At 39.9% G+C, this 19,812-nt stretch overlaps 1 protein-coding gene across 1 annotated transcript in view; it reads left to right on the top strand.

The window, feature by feature from the left end:
• Window positions 1-19,812, top strand: part of csmd2 (CUB and Sushi multiple domains 2) — a 613,472-nt gene that overhangs the window by 184,316 nt on the left and 409,344 nt on the right. The window contains exons 11-13 of the mRNA XM_048612954.1: window positions 1,962-2,213; window positions 10,459-10,647; window positions 14,434-14,550. Coding sequence (XP_048468911.1) covers window positions 1,962-2,213; window positions 10,459-10,647; window positions 14,434-14,550 — 558 coding nt within the window. The remainder of the gene's footprint in view (window positions 1-1,961; window positions 2,214-10,458; window positions 10,648-14,433; window positions 14,551-19,812) is intronic.

Below are 19,812 nucleotides of genomic sequence, written 5' to 3'. Positions count from 1 at the left end.
AGCATCTGCAGTTCCTGCTATCTCATTATAGGAAATGTCTCCTCAGCCTCAGACCAAAGTGGAAAACAAGGAAAATACACAAGTTTGAATTTTGAACATTGTGACCCCTATCCATTAAAGAGTTGGCAGTGGGGTTGGTGGGGTTTGGTTGGGTTGGGTTGGGTTGGGGGGGTGGGAGGTGGTATAGCACCCTCTTGAGCCTCTTGTGACCATTTTCTGTTTGCATATACTATAATAAACTGGTTTGGTGGAAGTTGAATCTTCATGCAATGCGCTCACCTACAAATTTATTAAACTTGTCAATAGTGTTCCTAGCCAATCAACATTTATTAGTTTAAAATGACTTGATTTCCATGTCTCTTCTATCAACAACATCCAGACCCCAGTCTTGATATTATGCAAACCCTATCTTTCTTTTTCTTGACTTGCAATAAATATCAACTTTACTGGCTGTCCCATTCACTTTGATTTTTTTTTTGCCACCTGCTACTATGTCTGGCCAGCTGTTTTTATTTTACTGGATTACTGTTCATTTGTAATTTTAAATGTGAGGCTTCAGCTCTCTGCTGTGTATCATCAACCCTTTCTAACAGGGAAGTGCATGCACTTCACAAAATAAATACCATCCAAGACTTCTCAGAGTTGAAACAAACATAAATCAATAGAAATAAGACTATTCTTGAAAAAGCAGCATTTCTTAAGCTTATACTAAATTATGGAAGTTTCCTATCTCCTATTCCCACAACCAACAATTCACTAAGATGTTAAACAGCAAAAAATGCATTCACTTTCATTCCAGCTAAATTATATTAGATATTCATATAAACATAACTTTATATTATATATGCAATCCACATAATATGGCACTATAAAATTTTGATTGAATGGGAAAGCATACTCCTCACCAGGACATGACAGTGTATGTTGGAACGTGGCCAAAAGAGAGTTGTCTTAACTACATCATGTCAGATATTCTGGGAAAGAAAAACATCCACGATCTTAATGCTCTCAGCACTGATTGCATGTGGTGAAGTGTATTGTCTTTCTTGCTGTTGTAGTGTGCTCAATAAGGATGAAAGTGAAGTTGAGAACACCATTTGATTGGCCACTCACTCACTGCACAAAGAATATGTCCTTGACCTCACTGGCATCTTCTGCTGGCTGGATGGTATACAATTTTTACTTCTTGATACACACTGTTTAGACAGTGAAATGATATTTGAGGAATACATCAGTATTCTGCGCTAGCTCAGCTGTGAAAGATTATTAGGAGAAGACTGCTGCCTCATATTCTGAGTTTCTCACCATAGCTGGGTAAAAAAGAGTACTTTCTGACCTTATAAAGATAATTATTCATTGCCAGGAGCAACCTTATCCACCATCTAGTAGAGAGTCTCTAGAACTTTGAACATTGACAAAATCTCCTCAAGTAGACCTGTTCCTCTGCAGTATCAGCCAAGGAAAGGTGAGCAATGACTCCACATTTTCTGAAGAGTCTAAAACAACCTCAAGGTCACTGATTTAATGAAAACCAGAAGACAGAGATAATAAATATCTATTAAACATTATGCACGTGTGCTTCCCTCATTGGTTAGCTCAGTTAATTAACCCATAGTTGATTAGTTTGTGATGTAGAGTGATGCTAAAGTATGGATTCAATTCCTATATTGGCTGAGATCACCATGAAGAACTATCATTCTCAAATCTCTTCCCCAATCTGAGGAGCAGTGACCTTCAGGTTAAACCATCACCAGTCAACTCTATCTAATGAGAGAGCAGCCCTGTGGTCTGGTAAGATTTTGGTGACTTTACCTTTATAATTGTGGATGTGTAGTCAAATATAGCTTCATACAGCTGTGAAATGTCTTTAAAATCATTAGTTTTGTTCATGTACTGGCTCTTTGTAGAAAAACGGTACAAATAGTTAAGAAAAATGGTTATTGGGATATCTATACTGGAAGTTTTGTTTGTACTAAGTTCTAGTACTAACCTACTAATAATAATTGCTATCTCACCTCTTTTCAGGTTTAAAACGGAAGTAAATTACGATACCTTGGAAGTCCGAGATGGGAAATCCTACTCCTCACCACTGATAGGTCTCTATCATGGTACTCAAGTGCCTCAGTTTCTGATCAGTACCAGCAACTATCTTTATCTCCTGTTCTCTACTGACAAAAGCCACTCAGATGTTGGGTTCCAAATTCGGTTTGAAAGTAAGTTGCTTCGAATTTCAACACACAGCTTCAAATCCGAGCTGGTGGTTTCATTATACCTCTCAAAATCTCTTCAATTTTCTTCAATAATGATTGGTCATCAAAGGGGTAGTCCTAATAGACCTAAATTATCAATCAACACTTTAAATTTGCTGTGTGAACATGTTTTGATCAAGAATGGAATTCATAGAATCACATAATACCTCCAGTGTGGAAGTAGGCCTTTTGGCTCATTGAGTCCATACCAGTCCCCTGAAGAGCATTCCATCTAAACTCATCCCCCTCCTCTGTCCCTGTAACCCTGCATTTCCCATGGTTAACCTACCTAGCCTGCACATCCCTGGACACAATGGGCAATTTAGCGTGGCCAATCCACCTAACCTGTACATCTTTGGACAGTGGAAGGAAACCAGAGCACCCAGAGCTAACCCATGCAGACATGGGGAGAATGTGCAAACTGCGCACAGACAGTTGCCTGAGGGTGGAATTGAACCCAGGTGCCTGGCATTGTGAGGCAGCAGTGCTAACCACTGAGCCACCATGCCACCCCTTAAAGAATTATAGAATGGTTACAAAATAAAAACATCTATGTTGGCTTGCTGAAGGAGCAATTCGTCTTCTGCCGATATCCTGCTTTTCTCCCCAGGGTCTTGCCATATTTCCTTTCTCTTTTCACATTATCATCCAATTCCCTTTTGAAAGCCTCAGCCAAACCTATCTTGGCCAGACATTCAGGCGAGGAATTCCAGATCCTAACCACTCATTGGACAAAAAAGGTTCTTCCTCACGTCTCAATTGGTTCTTCTGCCAATTTTCTTAAATTTGTGCCCTCCTTCCACCAATGGGAAATGTTTCCCAAATATACTCTGCATAGATCCTTCATTATTCTCTCAACCTCCACTCTCCAAGGAGAACAGCCACAACTTCTCAAATTTTTCCACATAGCTAAAGTTTTTCATTGGTGGAATTTCTTTTGTGAATTGTTTCTGCATTTTCCCTAATATCTTCACATTTTTCCAAAATTTTGTGTTGACCCAGGATTTCATACAGGTTTAACATAACTTCCTTACTTTTGAACTCTGTGCCCCTGTTCATAAAGCCAATGAGGCCATATGGTGTATTTCTTGTGCACTCAAATTGTTGTGCTAGCTTTTCAACGTCACATAATATGCACTTAATAAATTTGTGCCAACATTCCTTAATTAACCATGTTTGCAACAGTGATTAATTTTGTCCAGAATTAGTTTCCTCATCATTGAAGTGAAATTGATCACCTGTTATTGCTATCTTATCATTATACAATTTTTTGAACAAAGGTATAGCATTTCTCCAGTCTACTGGCACCAGTCCTGAGACTTAAGTCTAAGCCCTCTGGCTGTGTTGTCTTATTAACTCTAGTACAGACTGCTTATCCAATAACACAACCTCATCAATTTTAAAGCCTTTAAGTGTCTGAATTTTTTCCTCTGTCACCAGGATCTGGACAACGTCTTCTACTTTGTAAAGACAGGTGCACTGTTCACTTCATACTCCAGTCATACCCTTGCCCCATGGGTAATTCCTCCTTTTAATCTATGATTGGCCCATTCTTAATCTGAACAGTTTATTTTAACTTTTTCTACATATATAGAAGACTTCTGTGTTTACTTTTATGTTAACTTCCAGTGTCCACTAATATGTTCTCTTTGCTTCTAGTATTTACTTATTTATTATTGAATGTTTTACTTTTGACCTGTTTCTCAACATACAGCTGATTTCTGTCATCAATACACTTTGTTCTGCTTTGTCTTAATTTCTTTCATTATTCAGAAAGCCCTAGGTTTGCTTGCTTTCTCTTCTCCTTTTGTGGGAAGGGGATACCTTCCTCTATCTTGACTCTAGACTCTAGACCATTGCTCAGTTGCAGTTTTGCCTGCTGATCTTTGGTTCCACTTTATCTGGGTTAGGTCCATTCTTAAACCATTGAAGTTGGCTTTCTTTGCTCTATTTATCTTACTCTGGTTTGTCCTTCGTTCTTTACCATAGCCAACCAAACCTTGCAATACAATGATTACTGTCCCCTAATTGTTAGCCTACTGAGAGATGATCCACTTCCTCTCCTCCCCGTTTCTTCCCAAGAACAAAGTCCAGTAATGTTGTCTTCCTTGTTACACTGGAAGCACATTGCCAAAGAAAAGTTTCCCAAACACACACAACAGAATTCTTGCCCTTCTCTGACCTTTACATTGTTACTACATTTTCAGATCTCAGCCTGAAGGAAGATATGCTCTATGGTACTGCTACGTCAACCATGGTTAGGGCAAGAAGGCAGGTCCTGCATCTACCTCAGTGAGAAGATGGATCAAACACCCTGTTGTTGGTACCCATCTGATCCACACTAACCATTCAGCTAACTGACCCACCAAAATGTCAAAGTTCCTGCCCTATCTTTGGTAAATACCTCATATTCAGGAATATTCAATATCCAGTCCTGCCCTTCTCTGAGCTAGATTTCTGTTATTGCCACAACATTAGATTTTCACAGGCCTGTCTGAATTTGCAACCAATCTTATTTACCACATTCTGCATTTTTACATTCAGGCACTATAACCCTGATTTAGACTTTATTACATTCCCTCTTCCCCAGGTTGTAACCTTAGATGCATGTTGTAGCCTGGAGCCATATGTAATGGTGATCAAGGCCCCAATTTCTTTCCATCACTTTGGTGACAAGGAATCTCTCCTACTGTTGCCACCTGCTATTGGCATGTGTTGGAAGAATTTACAAATTGATACTCAAGCTGTTTGGCTATGTAAGGATGGACTTTCCATGGCCATCAATTCCAGGACTGGGACTTGGATCCAGAACTCCTGGCTTGGAGACTGGGGCAATATCCATTGTGTTACAAGACCTGCCACTCTGCTATTATACTAATCTATATTCAGATAATTAAAGACTCCATTATAACATTTTCCCTAATTTTTGCACTTCCCAATAAATTCCTTCTTAGCTTGTACCTCTGGCTTTTCTACTAATTGGCATGCCAAGATTTAATTGATTAATATGATTGTACCTTTCAGTACTTTAGCTCGAGACAAATCAGTTCTGTTCTTAATTCCCCTGGACATCCTACTTCTGCTGCACTGCAGTGTTCTCCTTGGTCAAGCTTACTGCCCCTCCTCATTTCCTTCCTTCCCTGTCTTTGCTTAGCACCCATATCCAGGATTGTTTAATGTCCTGTCTTGCCTTTCTTTGAGCTGGGTTCTTGTTATTTCCATGACATAATATTTCTACAGGGCTGTCTGCATTGCAGCCAATTTTATTTACCACTCTCTGCACATTTGCACATATGCACCAAAACCCTAATTTAGACTTTATTACTTTCTCTCTTCCCCTGAACCCACCTGATACCTTAACATTTCCTACTTTGGTATTATTTGTTTCTTCCAATATTCTTCACACATGAGTAGTCTTCCTTAGTATAACTTTCCGGTTCAGTTACCCTGACAAATTAGTTTAATTTCCATAAATGGTCAACCTTGGGCAGATACCACTATAAAACCACAATATATTTTGTATGATATTTTTATTTCTCTCGAGTACTCGGAAAGCAGCCCCTTTGTGCTCTGAGACTACAGTGACTTTACTTACTACGGTATGAGTGGGAGAGATTATTGGAGAAACTCCAGCAGGTCTGGTGGCATCTGTGAAGAGGAAATAGAATTAATGTTTCAGTCCAGAACAATTCTAGAGAAGGGTCACTAGACTCAAAACTCTTTTCTTTTCTTCACAGATGCTTCCAGACCTGCTGGATCTCTCTAGAAATTTTTATTTTTATTTGTTTCAGAACTCCAGCATCGAGAGTTCTTGATTTATTATATTTGGGAAAGTTTCTTGGTTGGTGACCTTGCAGAAGACAATGTTGATCCATTATGGTACTTTGCTCTTAAGAGTGAACTGATATAATGGAAGTCAATGGCACAACAATGGAAAAATGAGCATGGAAGATATATAGATGGACAGGCAATGAAATGTCAACTATGTAGGCAAAACAAGAGGTCCCTAGACTCTTAAATCTAATTACATATATAGAAACATTTTTCTTTTGTTATTTCAGCTGATGATGTGGGAAATGCTGATACGCTGAAAAGGTGATATTAGTTTCTGCTTGCTCTTGTTTTTAGAGCTTAAAAGGACAACAAAGCTCAACATAATTTTGGTGTTACATGCAGTCCCACCCAGCTCAGCAGGGATGGTGGACTCTGTTACCTGAAGGACATTGGTGACCCAATTAGATTTTCACAACAATTGAGCAACTTTTGGGCCCATTTATCTCCAATTCTTTTGTCAAGTTTCCCAAATAAAATAGGTATTTTCCAATCTCTAGATTGGAGATATTTAGATTGATGACCTCTTGGTTGCTACTGTGGTATTATATGGAATATAACCTGTACCAAATTACATGGTCATAGAACTCAACTTCACCAATGGTCTTCACCAAATGAAACTATTTCTGATGCAGGTGTTACTGTAAAACAATAACTATCCATTTATATTCTGTGAGCAAGATAAGCCGTATAGGTATAAATGTAGCTGTTCTCTCTTTCTGTAGACTTTTCTTCACTGGCACTTCAAAGAGAGCTACCATTGGTCAGAGTTTGCTTCATAGCGAATTGGTTAATGTCCACAGGCTACAACCCAATCAAAATGAGTTAACCAAGTCACTGGAAGGATAGATAAATCAATTTCACTTCTTGACTACTCTCTTGAGAAAGAAATACTCATAAAATCCAAAAGAACCGCAGATTCTGGAATTCAGAAACAAAAACAGAGATCACTGGAAAACCTCAGCAGGCCTGGCAGCATAAGTTCTGAAGCATTAATCTGAAACATTAACTCTGATTTCTCTCCACAGATGCTGCCAGACATGCTGAGATTTCCCAGCAATCTCTTTTTGTATTTGAAAGAAATATTCATGTATGATTAGCTGAAGACAGTTTTTAAATCACTATTACTCTGCCTACGTAAAATCATAAGGGAACCATAATACAAAAGTATTCACATTTGCTGAAGGATAAGGGAGCTGCTTGCATTACATTATTGTATCCTGCCAGGCCCCATGTTGTTGCAAAGTGCTTTTGCAGAATTTTAGAAAACAAGGTCACATACATTCATAGTAACAAAGTTGAAGTCCACGGAATAAAAGTGACAGTGACAGCATGCATATGAAGTCGATTCAGTAATAGCAAGCAAAAAGTAGCTGCAGATGGTTGTTTTTTTCCTGACTGGAGAAAGGTATATGATAGTTTCCCCAGGGGCCTGTACTAAGGCCAGGACTTTCACCAATCTATATTATTGACTTAGACTTTGGTGTACCGGGCAAAATTTTTCATATGACACAAAATTGCAAATGTCCTGCATCTAAATGAGCATGAAGAAATGGGAATTCATGTCTCTAGCGTCCTTTCTGAAAGCTCCCTGAGTGGGACATTTTCAGGGGCTAACATCCAGAATACAATGTTTGACAGAGCTTATGCACCATCCACTTCTGGATGTGAAATGCTTAGTTAAGTGCGTGATTGGTTTTTGGGTGTTTAAAATAGCCCCAAGTTGTATTTCATTGGGTGGGTTTACAAGCTTTAATTTTTTGTTTTGCAGTTTCAATGTAAATTGTGCTGTTCTATTCAGAGGTATCTCTGTGATTAACAACTATCGATTAGCAAGCATCGGGACCCTCCATTCCTGTATCACAACATTGCTCTGAACTCATAGTCACTCTGTCGATGCTTTTATTATAATGTGAACATTTTAAAGAAGGTATAGAAATGATTTACAATAGGGATGAAACAGTTCAATTAAGAGGATAGATTGGAGAAGCTGAGATTGAAAGGAGATTTGGTAAAGGTGTTACAAACCATGAAGGATCTGGACAGAGTAGGTAGGGGGAATTCCCCTATCATCCAACTTGGTAATGGGCTTGAGAACCAGAGGTAACCAATTTAAAGTAATGGCAGGTAAAAAGGCAATGTGAGGAGACTCTTTTTATATGCATTGAGTGATAACGATCTGTAAAGCATTGCTTGAATGTGGTGAAGACAGATTTAAGTGGGGTTTTCAAAAGGGAATTGGAAATGCAGCTGAGAGAGAAAGAAATTCAATGGGCTGTATGGAACGGTGTGGGGGAGTTATACTTGCAGTGTTGCTCTTGCAGTGCAGCGGCATGAGCAGAGTACAGAATGTCCTCATTCTGTCTTAAAATCGTTTCTTAAATGTGTGCTTCCACTAATCTGCCCTGTTCAGTGTCTGCCAGTCTTTACAGTTCAAATGCTACATGAGACATGCAGAAACTTCCCTGACTTGTTCTCTCTGCAGCTATCACCTTTAATACTTGATGTCGGTGTCATCTTGTACTCTGTGTGACAAGGGATATGTGTTTGGCCAGTGCTGAGTAACTTGTGTTTGTCCTTTAGTTGAACTGCCTGCAAAAACAATAATAATGTGCAGTGCCAGATTTCATAATTCCCGAATATCATAGTGCCACTAGCCATATCATTCTGTTCACCTCTCATGAATGTCAAAATTATAAAGGATGAAATGAACAACATTATTTAATTAAAAAACAAAATTAAAATGTGTGAAACAGGCAATGACTACACAATATTGCCTGGAGTAAAGTGAGAGAGTGATTGTTTTCATTTTTTAAAAAATTCTCCTATCAAGTAAGGATTTTGATAAACTAGAATCTAATATTCTTTCTTGAATGCAGAAGTTTATGGAACAAACTCCAGACGAGCAGATTTCATTTTCATCTTACCAATTCACAGCCAAATTAGTTAACACTTTCCCTATAGCTGTACAGGTATTTTGATATAATGAAATCTCAGTTTTCACTGATATAACAAGGTGTAGAGCTGGATGAACACAGCAAGCCAAGCAGCATCATAGGAGCAGGAAAGCGAACGTTTCAGGTCTAGACCCTTCATCAGAAATGGGGGAGGGGAAGGGGGTTCTGAAATAAATAGGGAGAGAGGAGGAGGTGGATAGAAAATGGATATTACGAGAGAGTTGCAGTGGGAGAGATTTCCCCTGAGGTTTATCCGGAGGGAGGAGGGTAACTTCTTCAGGCTAGGCATCCTTAGAAGAGGCTTCGCAGTGGGGTTAAAATTGTAATGAGATAGTATGAACTGCAGATGCTGGAGAATCTGAGATAACAAGGTGTAGAGCTGGATGAACACAGCAGGCCTCTTCTAAGGATGCCGAGCCTGAAGAAGCTACCCTCCTCCCTCCGGACAAACCTCAGGGGACCTCTCTCCCACTGCAACTCTCTCGTAATATCCATCTTCTATCCGCCTCCCCCTCCCTCCCTATTTATTTCAGAACCCCCTTCCCCTCACCCATTTCTGATGAAGGGTCTCGGCCTGAAACATCAGCCTTCCTGCTCCTATGATGCTGCTTGGCCTGCTGTGTTCATCCAGCTCTACACCTTGTTATCTCAGATTCTCCAGCGTCTGCAGTTCCTACTATCTCAGTTTTCGCTATCAGTTTTATTCACCAGTACTGCATTTCAAAGAAACAGTACTGTTTTAGCTTACAACAGTAATGTAATCTCTCCTAACATTGCTCTGCAATTAAACACGATCTTGGTACATGCTGAAGGACAGTTTTGAATAGCTTAAAATACTGTAACAAAAAACAATCACTATTAAATGTTGATGTGCCATTAATGTTGATTATTTCGCTGCTGTTTCTTGTATATTCACAGTTTATGCTATCTTGTTAATTGAATCAAATTTAAAAGCCAGATTGTCTGGTATCTATTTCAAAAACTATGACAGTGTGCACTTCAAATTTGGTCACATGAAACATTTTTACTAAATTCAAACATAATGGGTAAAGATTATAATTTTCATGAGTGTGAATAGAACAAAAGATAGTTCTGTAAGCTGATGATTTCCATCTGGCCAACATTACAAAATCTAAAGCATTAATTTATGATATTCTGCTGGTATTGAATTATTTTCAACTAAAATATTCCTTCATCAAAGAGAATGGATAAAACTCCTTGGAGCTAGTAAGACCCTGCTTTGGCCATTATCAACTGAGACTATAATGAAATGCTGGCATTTTGTTCACAACTAGATTTGTGTCTGACCCAAACTATGCAATTGCCTGAACAGTTTAATTACTGGTAAATTCAAATTAATTAGGCAATGGCCATTTCTTGTTAATTTGGTTTTAATTCTGGTTCATTGATTACATTTTCAGCTGTGAAACTACAATCTGATTCTTGCTTGGACCCTGGAATTCCTGTAAATGGTCAACGCAATGGAAATCTTTTGTATGTCGGATCTTCTGTGACCTTTAGTTGTGATCCAGGCTACACCCTAAGTGATGATGAGGCTCTTGTCTGTGAACCTAACTACCAATGGAGTCGTGCTTTGCCTAGTTGTGAAGGTATTCTTCCAATTGTCATAGATATGCTGCTGGAGTAGATCACTTCAATGAAAGGCTGTATTTGCTACTTCTGAGTCTTAGGGAAAGAGGGAAGCAAAATTAGTTGAGAAGGTGATTACTTGTCACCTAATTTCATCACCTGTGAAGTTGATGGAATGGTTATGTTGACACCACATGTGCAGTTAGGTATAGACTGGACAGGTTCCTCTTGCCACTAATTTTATGAAGCACCTAATTAGCTGGCATTGGGACTAGCGGAAAAAATGTGGCTGCCAGGAAATTTGAATTTTGATGCATTTCATAAAAATCCCTTGAAGTGATAAGAAGCAGGGTTACAACAATGTTGTATGAGTTCACAGTCTTTAACTTATTAAGCAGAAATGTGAACCTTTCTACTGATGGGAAGTGAAATTTGTGGGATATTCTCCATTGTTCTTGAGAACAGCTGTGAGCAGTTGTTTATAGCACTGACGTGAGCAGGGACATAGCATTGCATCCCATTCTACTTTTGGCCAGACAGTTGCTATGATAGGCAGGAAGGAACTCAGTGAGGTTGATTTCAGCATTATGGTAAAATGCATTTGCTGCCATGATGACTGCAGGGGGCACACTCAATACACATGCAATTGCAATGCCTGTGGTGCCACTGCCAATGATGCAGTAGGTAGAATCCAAAATATTGAGCAATGCAAAGATATTTTAACAAAGCAGCAATAAAATGTTTATTTTTTATTTCAAATGTTTCTACAGAACTTTAAATTTGGGTGATCTTACTCTGAGACTCTAGCAGGCTTCCTAATCTAGATGGACCATGCTGACATCAGTGATTCTGACTTCCTATTTCAGTGCAGTGGCAGGAGATGCACTGAAAATCATTATCTTGAAATTTGGTTCAATTTACATGACATCAGCACTCCGTAAATTACTGATCAATGAGGGCGTTGAGTATTTTTGGTAGTTCTTTCATTGACAAATACACATTTTTTTGATAATCGCCTTTTAAATCATAAATCAAGGTACAGAAATAAAGAATGAATAGTCAGGAATTTTAACTTTTCTCACATCAACTGGGGCTGCCATTGTGTTATGGATTTGGATGGAAAGAAATTTATATAGTGTATTCAGGAAGAATTTCTTATGCAGTGTACAGAGAAGGGGCAAAATTTGAACTGCTCTGAGGAAATAAAGCACAGCAAAGTGACGGAAGTGTTTGTGGGGGAGCACTTTGGGACCAGTGAACATAATTCCATTAGTTTTAAAATGGCTATGGAAAAGAATAGGTCTGGCCCATCAGTTGAGGCAAGGCCGATTTTGATGGTCTTAGACAAGAACTTTCAGAAGTTGATTGGAGAAGGCTGTTTGAAGGCAAAGGGATGCCTGGTATGTGGGAGGCTTTCAAAAGTGAGTTAATGAGGGTTCAGGGCCAGCATGTTCCTGTTAGAGTGGAGGATAAGGCTGGCAGGAGTCAGAGACCCTGGATGGCGAGAGTTATTGAGGCCCTTGTCAAGAAAAGGGAGGAGGCGTATGACATGTTTAGACATCTGCGGTCAAATGAATTCCTGGAGGAGTATAGAGGGTTTTGGGGTACACTTAAGACTGTAATCAGGAGGGCTAAAAGGGGACACAAGATGGCTTTGGCAGATAAGGTAGAGTAAAATCCAAAGAGATTCTACAAGTACATTAAGGGCAAAAGAGTAACTAGGGAAAGAATAGTCTCAAAGATTAACAAGGTCATCTATGTGCAGAGCCACAAGAGATGGGTCAGATCCTAAATTAATATTTCTCGTCAGTATTTACCATCGAAGAAGGCATGGATACTAGGGAACTTGGGGAAATAAATAGTGATGTCTTGAAGAGAGTCCACGTTACAGAAGAGGAGGTGCTGGAAGTCTTAAAATGCATTAAGGTGAATAGATCCCCGGGACTAGATGAAGTGTATTCCAGGAGTTTGTGGGAGGCTAGGGAGGAAATTGTGGGGCCCTTTGAGGAGATATTTGTATCATTGACAGCCAGGGACATTGGTTAATTTTGTGCCGTTATTTAAGAAAGGCTGCAGGGAAATGCCTGGGAACTACAGAATGCCGAGTCTAATGTTCATGGTGGGTAAGTTTTTAGAGGGGATTCTAAGAGACAGGATCTACAAGCTTTTGGAGAGACAAACACACATTTGAGATAGTCAACATGGTTTTGTGTGTGGGAAATTGTGTCTCATGAATTTGACTGAGTGTTTTGAAAGAGTGACAAAGAAAGTAGATGAGGGCAATGTGGTAGATGTTGTCTAGATGGACCTTAGCAAGGCGTTTGACAAGGCGCATGGTGGGTTGTTGAGTAAGGTTAAATCTCATAGGATCCAGTGGGAGTTAGCCAATTGGAATCAAAATTGGCGTGAAGGTTGAAGACAGAGAGTAGTGGTAGAGGATTGTTTATCAAACTGGAGACCTGTAACTAGTGGTGTGCCGCAGGATCGTTGCTGGGTCCACTGTTATCCGTCATTTATATAAATGATTTAGATGAGATTTAGGAGGATTGGTTAGTAAGTTTGCAGATGACGCCAAGATTGGTAGTCTAGCGGACAGTGAAGAAGATTATCTGGGAACGCAGTGAGATCTTGATCAACTGGAGTTTAGTTTAGATAAATGCAAGGCGATGCATTTTGATAGGTCAAACCAGGGCAGGACTTACACAGTCAATGGTATGACCCTGGGGAGTGTTACAGAACAAAGAGAACTGGGGGTAAAGGTTCATAGTTCCTTGGAAGTGGAATCACAGGTAGACAGGGTGGTGAAGAAGTCTTTTGGCATGCTTGCTTTCATCAGTCAGAGCATTGAGTATAGGGGTTGGGGTGTCTTGTTGCAGTTGTATAAGGTGTTGGTAAGGCCGCATTTGGAGTACTGCATGCAGTTCTGGTCGGCCTACTATACAAAAGATATTATTAAATTGGAAAGAGTGCAGAAAAGATTTCGTAGGGTGCTGCCTAGACTGGAAAGTTTGAGTGATAAGGAGAGGTTGAATAGGCTGGGACTTTGTTCCCTGGAGCATAGGAGACTGAGGAGTGACCTTATAGAGATCTATAAAATCATGAGAGGCAGAGATAAGATAGATAACCAACAGCTTTTTCCCATAATAGGAGAATCTTAAACTAAGGGCATAGGTTAAGATGAAAGGTGAAAGGTACAAAAGAGTCCAGAGGGACAATTTTTTCACATCGAGAGAATGTTGATTGTCTGGAATGGGCTGCCAGAGATAGTGATGGAAGTGAGGACAATTTTATCATTTAAGAAACATTTGGACAGGTACATGGATCAAATAGGTATGGAGGAATAGGGACCAAACACAGGCAAATGGAACTGGATTATTTGTGAAAACTGGGTGGCATGGACAAGTTGGGCCGAAGGGCCTGTTTCCATGCTGTAAACCTCTGTGACTCAAATGGACATTAATGTGCTTGTGGTATCAAAATATGAAGATTTTGGTGAAATGTACAGTGCCAAATTCAGGTTTGATTATTTTGTAATTTTGCTACTATTATGAATTTATATCAAAATGGCAATAAATTAGCTCCAATATGTGCTTTGACTTTGTGGAAAAGCCTTTCATGAGAAGTGTTGATTTGCATGCTAATGAAGTTTTGATAAAATCTTGGCTTGGTACATTTGAGATTACTGTTGAAATGCAGTAATGTACTGTATATTCATTATTTTAACATTGTCAGCAATGCAGAATATTTATAAAGCTTCTAGGTTAGTGATTATTGAATGCTATGAATCCAACTTCCTTGATTTTTAGCTCTGTGTGGAGGTTACATCCGTGGATCAAGTGGAACCATCCTGTCTCCTGGGTTTCCTGATTTTTATCGAAACTCATTGAACTGCACATGGACGGTGGAAACATCACATGGCAAAGGTAAGAGTCAAACATTTGTGCTTTGTGTGGAACATGCTAGGAAATCTTAAAAAACATAGTTCTGTTATTGTATAAACCAACACCCTGCAGGGCATTGAGGCAAGAAATGACTTGGAGGTACAAATAATTGAATGTTTAGCTTGGTACAATGAGTTTTTTTTATTTTAGACAGTTTTATGCCTCATTTCAAATAGTGGGCATTAGATTTGTTCACTATTGGCCTACTAACATCACCAATAGTAATTAGTAGTCTGTTTATCAGAAAGTACATTGCCCACAGTTCTATTAAAGGAACATTCAGTGATGTTTTTCTGCCTACTGTGATCTCTCACCAGAAGTAGACTTTTAAAAACATTTTTACAATGATGCACTGCCTTCTACCGTGAATGGTACTTCTGTCAAGTAGAAAGCGTTGCTCTCACTGTATGAGTGAGTCAATCTGAGTGTCTTGACCGCACAGTTGATCCCACATTTTCACCTGTTCTCTGCTTCAAACTTGAAAGGGTAACAGTGTATCTTCCCTTTTAAACCATGGAACATACCATTTCAGTCTTCATTTAAGCAGCATCAGGAAGATAAGTGATGTAGTGGTATAATGGAAATGTCACTGGACTAGTCATCCAGAACCCAGGCTAATGTTCTGAGGACATGGACTGCTATCCCACCATGGCAGATGGTGAAATTTTAATTCAATTAAAATTAAAACTAGCCCAATAGCGACTGTTGATTATCCTAAAACCCCATCTGGGTTCATTAATGTCCTTGAGAGAAAGAAGTATGCCATCCTTACCTGGTCTGGCCTACATGTGACTCCGGACCCACAGCAATGTGATTGACTCCTAACTGCCCTCTGGGCAATTAGGGATGGGGAATAAATACTGACCTGGCCAGCGACACCCACATCCCAGGAATGACTAACTGCAGAGGAGAGATGGCATCTTATTGGATAAATTTATTGATGGTAGAAAGGGCGTAAGTGATTATACCAACAACACTCCTACTTCAATAATTATGTTCTCTTAATTGAAATAATGGGCTGAGTTTAGTAACTGTGTGAGTGGCCTCAAACCCTGGTCAGCCAGCTGGTGGCAAATCTGCTGTAACAATTTTCAAGTACCTCCTTTAGAGTTAAATTCCATTCAGGTACTTGCCTGACTATCATTGGGATTCCCAAGGTTTTTAGAATAAGGATTCCACCTCCAGGAGCTTTTAGTCAATCTGATGGCTGAAGGCCCATCAATCCTGGCAGCAGTGAAGCTGCTGGCATTGCAGGAAGCTCATGATAAAGAGCAGTGCAGTTAAATTGGGCATTAAAGCCAGACACTGTTGCTGCTGGAAATCTGAAACAAACACAGAGAACACTAGAGAAACGTAGGTGCTTCGGCAGCAACGATGTAAAGAAGTAAAGTTAATATTTCGAGTCTGGGATGATTCCTCTTCAGGGGAAAATTGGGCAGCTTTCTGGGGCCAGTCAATCAGTTTCAGAAAGAGTAAGTAGGGGCTTTGTTATGGCATGGGATGTCTTAATGCAGAAGTTGTCTTTGCCACATTCTCCAAGGGCACTGAATGCCCAAACAGGTGCTGCTCCAAGTCTGTAGGCAGAATACTGATATCGGCTGAGAAAGGGTCATGAATTGGCTACACAATAATTGACTACCTTGGTTCCTCTGACACTGACAATGAGTACCTTCAGCCGTTTCATGATCACTGCCGAATGTAGGTTACAATGTAAGTGCAACCAAAAATCTTTTCTTCATAGAAATATTACAAGAATATCCCAAGTGACATTTACAATAAACATTTTTAATCCATGTTATTCATTTGTTTATTTGTTGATTTTGAAAATTTTGTTTTAAATTGCTCCCCTGCCTCAAAGCTCAAAGTTTTCACTTTTTAAGAAGGATTCTAAATGTTATGATTTGCTTTTACTTGATTTCTCAAAGGACTAAAAGAAAATCTTGCATTTATGTATAGCCTCTAACAACTTCATTCCCTAAACACTTCAGAGTCCATTAAGTAATTGTGAAACATGGTCAATAATATACTATAGGACACACAATAGACAATTTGAATGCTGCAGGATCCTACAAAAAGGAATGAAGTCGTGACCAGATATATCGTTTAATATTGATTGACAGACAAGTATTGGTTTGACACTGGGAAGAACTTACTTGTTCTCTTTTAATATAGTGGCATGGGATGTTTTATAGGGTACACAGAAGCTTGGTTTAAAATCTTTCTATTCTGCTTCAAGAGGATATTCTAATCGCTTTTTTTGTATGGAGTCCATGTTAATGGTCGAATCAACTACAATGTGATAATTCATTTAGGAGGGAGGTTGTTCAGAACCATTGAAAATGGACTTTTGCAACCTTTGGCCTTCACTAAACCTGGTGAATTCATAGGCAAAATCTTTTGTTCCTTGAAATGAGAGGCTGAAGTTGGGAAGGACAGTTAATTAGTTGAGGTGGTAGCATACCTAAATCCTTTCAACCCAAAGCCTTCTTACCTACCATGGAATTGAACTTGGGTTTTCATGCTGCCGATTGGAGATCCCTCAGTCAAAAGCAATTGGTGTCTTTTGAGGGTCTGGACATTGGCAGGAGATCTACTGGGAGCCACCCTGTTTCTACCCCTGTTTTCCATCACCATGACCTTCTCCAAACTCCAGGAAACAATCTCTCCACTTCCAAAAATCACTGGTCATACTCCTGGTACGTCAGTGAATGTTTTATTTACAGCAGCTGTAGCGTTCTACATGCGCTGTCAAGTACATGAACTACTAATCTCTGATTTGCCAGCAGCTGTCACTGGATGAAACATCCAGTTTCAATTCCAAGTGAAGATTCACCAATGGCCTCACCAGTATCTGATTGGTATTAGATTGTGTGGGTCTTCCCTGGAAGAGACAGTATGGGTCTCTCACTGACATTGCTGATGAGACCCATGATACTTCAACAAATTCCTGTCCATCATCATTATGTTCTTGTGGGTTGTACAAACCCTGTGCGTCAAAAACATGAGTATTCATGTAATTTCATATCAGTCGTTAAGATCCAGTTCGGAGAGTGAACCTATTCCCTTCCTTGCCCTACTCTTTGATTGGACACAGCAACATTTGAATTTAAAAAGTTGATATTGCCAATTTTACACTGCTCAGTATCAGAAAATAGGTCAGCCGATTCATTACAATTAACAAAGTATGAGTTAATGCAAGTAAAACGCACTTCAGCAATCTAAAGATAGTTAACAAAGAGTTTACACTGTGTAAATAAAAACAACTACCCTTTTTGAAAAAAATATCGCGTTCGTGTTTATGTGTATATGAAGACAATACACCCGTGTCTAATCCTTGGGATCAAAAATATCTAACACTCATCTTAAAATCACCCATGTTCAAGTAACAGTTAAATTCTGAAAGAAATGATCATTCACAAATTGTCCTATATGCTGATGGATAGCCAAAATCACTTTTTTTGCACTGGGGTGTCTTCTTGGATCAGTTCTGGCTGGGTGAAGTCACTTTTCTGGAGTAGGGGATGTAGATTTCAAATCTCCCTTAGGAACTCGCAACTTCCAGTGGGTTTCCAATTCTCAAATTTTGAGTGGAGTTACAGTGAAAGAGAGAGGGCAACAGATATTGCACCTAAGGCAAGTTACCTCAGATTCCAAGTCCAGATCTGACATACATTTTTCAACCACAAACTGGGTCATGTGACCTTTCTTTAGTGTTGCAGATTCTGCATATCCATCCAAACAGCTGGTTCCTTACAAATACAACAGTGTTGCCACTATAGCTGTGTTTTTTTTTATTTACAAAGTTTTCTTTGCTTAAAAAAAAGATATATACAATGTACACATACAGTTAACTATATCATAAGATTCTATGTCCAGTCAATTATATCATAAACATTTTTGATCGCACATCTTCAGATTACAGATTTCCATCTGGGATTCAAAATTAAGCCTTTAGAGTATGCACCTAATGCTGAACCGGTGAAGCTACCTTGTGTCCTGAATCTCTCTCTCCATGACTCCCCAGTCTGCTCCACACTCCCCACTAGCCCCACCATCCCCGGCACCGTTCCCTGCAACCGCAGGAGGTGCTACACCTGCTCCTACATGTCCCCCTTCACCTCCATCCCAGGCCCCAAGAAAACCTTCCACATTAAACAGATGTTCACCTGCACATCCGCTAATGTGGTATACTGTATCCGCTGTTCCCGGTGTGGCCTCCTCTACATCGGGGAAACCAAGCGGAGGCTTGGAGACTGCTTTGTGGAACACCTACGCTCGGTTCGTGACAAACGACAATACCTCCCAGTCGTGAACTACTTCAATTCCCCCTCCAACTCCTTGGATGACATGTCCATCCTGGGCCTCCTCCAGTGCCACAACGATGCCACCCAAAAACTAGAGGAACACCACCTCATATTCCACCTGGGAACCCTACAACCGCCAATGGTCTCAATGTGGACTTTACAAGCTTCAAAATCTCCCCACCCCCAACCTCATCCCAAGACCAGCACCCCCTCTTGTCCCTGCCTCCTTGACCTGTCCGTCTTTTCTCCCACCTATCCGTGCCTCCCACCTCACTGACTAATCCCCATCCCAACTCCCTACCTACACTCACCTGTACTGGCTTCATCCCCGCCTCCTTGACCTGTCCGTCTTCTCTCCACCTATCTGCTCCACTATCCACCTTCTATTATCGCTTCCCCTTCTCTCTATTTATTTCAGAGCCCCCTTCCCCTCCCCCGTTTCTGAAGAAGTGTCCAGACCCGAAACATCAGCTTTCCTGCTCCTCTGATGCTGCCTGGCCTGCTGTGTTCATCCAGCTCCACACCTTGTTTTCTCAGACTCCAGCGTCGGCAGGTCCTACTATCACAATTATTGAAGTTTTGAGGGAGACCAGTGGTCTCTTCCTCTACAACTACAATTAAGAGAGAACACATGTTTTATCAAAATAGCCATTTCCTCCCTTCATTCATTGAGAATATTCCATGTATACACTTCCAGACCAGTTTTATAGGAAGTGCTGCAAACTTGCCAGCTTCCTAAGAGAGCCTGAGAGCTCAGTAACAGGTATTATAATCTTTTATTATTACTTTGGCTAGAATAAACAACATTATACAAGTTTTAATTTTCACTTGATGTAGTATGTTGGAAGCCTGTTGTGCTGCCTGAGATGGTATAGCTCAATTTGAATAAAGCTAGAAATGTGAGATAACAAGGTGCCGAGCTGGATGAACACAGCAGGCC

Source organism: Rhincodon typus, chromosome 27, assembly GCF_021869965.1.
Source record: "Rhincodon typus isolate 14 chromosome 27, sRhiTyp1.1, whole genome shotgun sequence".
In the NCBI taxonomy this organism is placed as follows: domain Eukaryota; kingdom Metazoa; phylum Chordata; class Chondrichthyes; order Orectolobiformes; family Rhincodontidae; genus Rhincodon; species Rhincodon typus.
Note: the sequence above shows the minus strand (reverse complement) of the source record. Positions and strands in the feature narration are given on the sequence as shown.